The sequence below is a fragment of the Colobus angolensis genome, unplaced genomic scaffold (genome assembly GCF_000951035.1).
Source record: "Colobus angolensis palliatus isolate OR3802 unplaced genomic scaffold, Cang.pa_1.0 Scaffold157, whole genome shotgun sequence".
Classification (NCBI taxonomy): domain Eukaryota; kingdom Metazoa; phylum Chordata; class Mammalia; order Primates; family Cercopithecidae; genus Colobus; species Colobus angolensis.
This window is the reverse complement of record NW_012114677.1, coordinates 2,076,429-2,082,512: the sequence shown is the minus strand read 5'-3', so window position 1 is coordinate 2,082,512 and position 6,084 is coordinate 2,076,429. Positions and strand designations below refer to the sequence as shown.

At 59.1% G+C, this 6,084-nt stretch overlaps 1 protein-coding gene across 1 annotated transcript in view; it reads left to right on the top strand.

The window, feature by feature from the left end:
* The window catches only part of TMEM175 (transmembrane protein 175), a 48,639-nt gene that overhangs the window by 40,089 nt on the left and 2,466 nt on the right, over positions 1-6,084 (top strand). The window contains exons 8-9 of the mRNA XM_011936828.1: positions 4,739-4,886; positions 5,571-5,706. Of these exons, the coding sequence (XP_011792218.1) occupies positions 4,739-4,886; positions 5,571-5,706 (284 nt within the window). The remainder of the gene's footprint in view (positions 1-4,738; positions 4,887-5,570; positions 5,707-6,084) is intronic.

The window sequence follows — 6,084 nt, the reverse complement described above, 5'->3', positions numbered from 1 at the left end:
ACCACACCTGGATAATTTTGGTATTTTTGGTGGAGACAGGGTCTTGCTATGTTGCCCAGGTTAATCTGGAATGCCTGGCCTGAAGTGATCCTCCCACCTTAGCCTCCCAAAGTGCTGGATTACAGTGTGAGCCACCGTGCCGGCCTTTATTTTCTTTTTTTCTTTTTTTTCTTGAGACGGAGTTTGGCTCCCAGGCCGGAGTGCAGTGGCGCGATCTCGGCTCATTGCAACCTTCACCTCCCAGGTTCAAGTTATTCTCCTGCCTCAGCCTCCTGAGTAGCTGGGATTACAGGCACCCACCACCACACCCGGCTAAGTTTTGTATTTTTAGTAGACATAGGGTTTCACCATGTTGGCCAGGCTGTTCTCGAGCTCCTGACCTCGTGATCCACCTGCCTCGGCCTCCCAGTGTTGGGATTACAGGCATAAGTGTGTCAGGACAGTCAACACCTAACAGTGTTTGGAGGAGGAGCCCCTGGGGATAAGACCAGCATCTGCTCATGGAGATGTCAGCTGTTGGTACTTGGAGAATGTGAGCCACCAGGAAGAGGGAGAAGGCAACGAAAGAAAGTTGCAGAACCCAGAATGGAGCCTGGGAAAGTAGAGAAAGCAGCGCTGAGGACCCAGCTGTTGGCAGCAAGAGCCAGGTCTGCCGGGGCCAGTGCATCTGGGCAGCAGTGTGGGGGCGGGGCCGGCAGAGAGCAGGGCCTCCTAGCAGCCCTCACTCAGGTAAAAGACAGCTGGGAGCCTCTTAGCTCAAAGACCGAGGTCTGCTCACTTGGTTTTTTTAAGCCAATGGCTGATTTTAATAGGATAAGACCATCATTCTAGTAACGCCACCATCATCCAGGAACAGAAAGAAAACCCTAAAAGGCAGCCATTTCAGAGTTGCTTTCGGTAGCAGCTTTTATTTGTGACAGCTGGACCAGCTTGAGACCTTTGCAGTAAATTGAATTTTTAAACCCAAAACACCATAAGAATTGTGGAGAAATGAATGGTGGTTATTTTAAATGTTTAGTAAACATTTCAGAAGAATCCCAAGTTTAAAACAAACGGCAGCCAGATGGCAGGGACGCACCTATAGTCCCAGCTACTTGGGAGGCTGACGCAGGGGGAGCACGGGCGCCGGGGAGTTCTGGCTGTAGTTCTCGGCTATGCCAGTCGGATGTCCACACTAAGTTTGGCATCAATATGGTGATTCTGGGAGCAGAGAACCACTAGGTTGCATAAGGAGTGGGGAGCCAGCCCAGGGTGGAAGTGGAGCAGGTCGAAACTCCCATACTGATCAGTAGAGGGATCGTGCCTGCGAATAGCCACCGTACTCCAGCCTGGGCAACACAGCAAGACCCGGTCTCTAAAGAAACAAAACAACAGATGTCCAGTGAGGGCCTGGTGCTGCTGCCTCACTCACTAGAGGCCTGGGCAGGCCATCTCCTCCACCGAGAGGGGCTGGAGCTGGGGAGCTGAGCAGGGCTGGCTCCAGTGTCAGAGGCCCACAGGCCAGGCATAGCTAAGCCCAGCGGGAGCACTGGGCCAGAGTTGGGGGGTGGCCTTTGAGTCCCAGGGGCTGTGGCTGATGCACTGCTTGGCTCTTAGACTGGATGCATTTGATGCTTGTGAAACAGGGAGGAGGAGATGCCAGGGAAACGTGGGGGTCAGGGTATGGGGCAGGCTGGAGGCCAGGGACTTCCTCAAGGAGGGTGGGCCACCCACAGGCACCAGCAGGAGGGGCGGGCGTCCTCAACTGCAGCCTCTGTGAGGTCAGAGCAGGGGCAGGGGCTCTGGGCAGAAGGCAGGTGGGCTGAGCCCTGGGCAGAGGCAGGCGGGTGGGTGGCCAGCCCAGTGGGCAAGGGTAAGGGGCAGCAGATCTGGGGCAGTCCTGGTTTCAGAGGTGGGACAGCCGCTTCTGGTAGTGGCCGAGTGACAGGAGACAGGCAGGCTGATGAGGTCAGGACCCAGGCTAGGGGATAGCCATCACGTGGAGGACACAGCGAAGGCACAGCACCCATGGCTGGGATTGGGCAGGGTGGCCACACCTGCCACAGGGCCCAGATGTGGGCCTGGAGGGGTGAGGGCAGGCGAGTGACCAGCAAACCTGAGGGCCTGAGGCTGAGCTGGCGCCAGGCCTGGAGGTGAGAAGCACAGGACAGCCCGGCCCAGCTGCCCACAAACAGGTGCAGTGTTGGGGAGGGTGAGCAGCCTGCGGTGACCGTGCCCTCACCTCCCGCAGCTGGCCCAGGGAAGCCTGGATGCCAGGAGAAAGGGGAACCAGCAGACTCTAGGAAGGAGGGTTCCTAGGGTGGGGCTGGGAGGCCCAAGCTGTCAACAGTTCTAGGACTCCAGAGGGAGGGGCCAGGCCACGGCAGCCACCTTGCTCTCCGTGGCACCAACAGGGCAACGGTCCATCCTCAGCCTTCGGTGCCACATCCTGGCTTCATCTTCCACAGCTGCAGGGTCTTCGCGAGGCCCCTCTGCGTCTGCTTCTCCATCTCCGCTGGTCCCTCTGCTCGGCTCCTGCACCTTGGGGCTTTCGCCCCACACTGGCCTCCTCCTGTCCACACTGTCAGACCTCCCTGGCTGCAACCCTGCAGCCCTCCACCCTTGCATGTCATTGGGACAGACCCGCAGGTGTCCTTGTGCCCCCCCCCCCCCAGCCTCCACCCAGACGCTGGGCTCTGTCCTCCGGGCCCAGCCTCTCACTGCCATGGGCCAAGCCATCCCCACCTCCCCTGGATGACCTTGGCCACTGAGCCCTCCTGTTATAGCACACACCACATGGGTCCTGGGCTCTGCCCTGGGCCTCTGACATTCATGCCCTGCATCCTGTAGCAGCAGCTGCCTCCACCTTCCCTCCCGCACTCTGCATGGTCCCCGTCCTTCCCAGGCGCTCCCCGACCCTACACTGCGAGCCCCCAGACCCCCCTGCCTACGCCCAAGATGGGCTGCCTCCTCCCTAGTTTCTTTCCGTCCTTTTCCACAGCGCTTCCCCCCACCTGCTGACCCCAGGGTGCTGGCTGCCTCCTGCTAGGACATCCTGCTCACTCCCACCTGTGGCACCTGGAGGCACTTCCCTCATCGTGTGTTGGTTACTTGAAGGCTGCAAACTGGATCATGAACATATGTGGAATTGGCGTTGATGTCTGTGTTGTTCTCACCCTCGTGGTGAGCTGGAGGGGTCCACAGTGCAGGACAGACGAGCGGGCGTCCATCTTGCCAGTGGGGCCACAGATGGGGAGGGCGGACGGCATGGCCCAGGCCAGGAGCCGCCTTCAAGGAGTTGCGGAAGTGCCACGCCCAGGGCGGGAGTAAGGCCTGGGGCTGTCGCACGTGTGTTGGCTGCACTAGCCTGAGCACTTCTGCAGGGCTGAGTGCGGAGACACAGGCCTCTCGGGACCAGGACACTCACATGGCCTGGTCCTCTGTGCTCCCTTTTAAAATTACATTTGGTAAAATACACATATTTACCATCATAACCATACAAAGTACGCACTTGAGGGGCATGGAGTGCATTCACATTGTATGCAGGCACCCCTTCTCTCCTGTTCTGAATCTGTCATCACCTGCAGTGCAAACCCAGCACCCAGGAACCGTCGCTCCCCATTCCGCATCCCCTGCCCCACCCTAGTCCCTGGGAGCCAGATGCACTTTCTGTGTCCGTGAACTTGTGTGTTCTGGATCCTTCGTATGCAGAGACTCACACAGTGTGTGGCCTTTTTGTGTCTGGCGTCTTAAACTTAACATACTGTTGTCAAGATTCACCCATGTTGTCACCCGTGTCAGAACCGCGTTCCTTCTCTGTGGCCCAAAAATAGTCCATTGTGAGTCTCGTGCCACGTCATGTGGGCCCACTCATCCGTGGCCGGGGATCTGGGCAAGTGCACCTCCAGCTGTTGTGAGTGATGCTGCTGTGACCATTGCTGGACATATGTAGCTGCCGTGACACCGCTGTGAGCACTGTCGTGAGTGGTGCCGCTGTGGGCACTGATGGAGTGATGCCTCTCGGAGCTGGACACGTGTCTCTCCAGATCTGTCTTCTCAGACTGTTGGTGCGTGTGCCCAGCAGTGAGCCTCTGGGTCATTTGATGATTCTCTGTTTAGTTTTTTAAGTTTAATTTTTTGAGGAACCACCAAACTTCCACAGCAGCCACAGCATTTTGCATTCCCACCAGCAGCACACGGCACTTCCAGTTTCTCCACATCCTCATCAACACCTGCTCTTTTTCATTTCTCTCCATCCTAGTGGATATGAAGGAATCTCGTTGTGGTTTTGATCTGCGACAGGTTGACCATTTGCATGTTTTGTTTGGAGAAATGTCTGTTCTCATCCTTTGCCCATTTTTAATTGGGTCATCTTTTTATTGTTATCAGAATTTCAGATAGGTAGATAGACGATGAATTTTTAAGACACGGTCTTGCTCTGTTACTCAGGCTGGAGTACAGGGAGCTGGATCACCGGTGGCTCACTGCAACCCCTACCTCCGAGGTTCAACAGGCGCACAGTCACGCCTGGATAATTTTTTATGTTTCGTAGAGATACAGTCTTACTGTGTTGCTCAGGCTGGTCTCGATCGATTGAGCTCAAGCGATCCACCTGCCTCAGCCTCTTAAAGTGCTGGGATTCCAGGCATGAGCCACTGCTGGCTTAAGAATTCTTTACACTTTTTGGGTACTAGGCCTTATCAGATACGTGATCTGCAAAGACGCTCCCTTCTGCCACTGCCCCTGCTTTGGCACACAGCTCTGTGTGGATAAGGCCTGGCCTCGGCCCCCTGTGGAGGGCACTGACCTGTGGTTTGTCTCCCTGCAGTCTTACCTGCTGATGGTGACTGTCATCCTCCTCCCTTACGTCAGCAAGGTCACCGGCTGGTGCAGAGACAGGCTCCTGGGTAGGTGATGACTGCGTGGGCTGGCCTGCGAGGCCCACAGTCCGCCCCGCTCCGTGTGGCTGGGTGATGGCTGGGTGGGCTGGCCTGCGAGGCCCACGGTCCGCCCCGCTCCGTGTGGCTGGGTGATGGCTGGGTGGGCTGGCCTGCGAGGCCCACGGTCCGCCCCGCTCCGTGTGGCTGGGTGATGGCTGGGTGGGCTGGCCTGCGAGGCCCACGGTCCGCCCCGCTCCGTGTGGCTGGGTGATGGCTGGGTGGGCTGGCCTGCGAGGCCCACGGTCCGCCCCGCTCCGTGTGGCTGGGTGATGGCTGGGTGGGCTGGCCTGCGAGGCCCACAGTCCGCCCCGCTCCGTGTGGCTGGGTGATGGCTGGGTGGGCTGGCCTGCGAGGCCCACAGTCCGCCCCGCTCCGTGTGGCTGGGTGATGGCTGGGTGGGCTGGCCTGCGAGGCCCACGGTCCGCCCCGCTCCGTGTGGCTGCTCTGCACCAAGGGCTGTCTGTGGGCCGAGGCCCGTGTGCGTGGTGGTGGCTGGGGCTCCCACACTCCGCCTCTCGGAGCATCCCTGTCCTGTCTGCTCTCCTGGCCTGCGCATTCCAGGCCTCTTCAGAGATGAGGGCAGTGACAGCCACGCGGGCTCTGGCTCCACATGGGGGCTTGGCCAGCTCCGCCCTCCTGGTGTGCCCGCAGGCCGCAGGGAGCCCTCGGCTCACCCGGTGGGAGTCTTCACATTCGACCTCCACGAGCCACTCAGCAAGGAGCGGGTGGAAGCCTTCAGTGACGGCGTCTATGCCATCGTGGCCACCCTTCTCATCCTGGACATCTGGTGAGGACCCCGCGTCACCTGTCCCAGCTATCAGGTGGCCAGTGTGTCTGAGTCCTGGAAACCCCAGAAAGGCACAGGGGTCTCGGCTCCACCCTCCCCTGGATGCCTGGAGTTTTGTGTGAGGTCAGGGCAGCCCCCACTTCAGGGAGGACAACCCTCCCAGCGGTCCCTCCCTTCCCAGTGGCTCCCACCCCAAGTGCGAGCCGGGGATAGGGTGCCAGGGTGAGGTTGGCACCAGCCGCCAACTGCTCTCCTCACTCTTTCCAAAGGGGCTCACATCCACGGGTATCACCCTACCCCAGGCCTCACCCCTGCCCCAGCACCTGCCCCTCCTGGTCCCTAGTCCCTCCCATTCCCTCCTGCTCCCTCCCAGCCCCC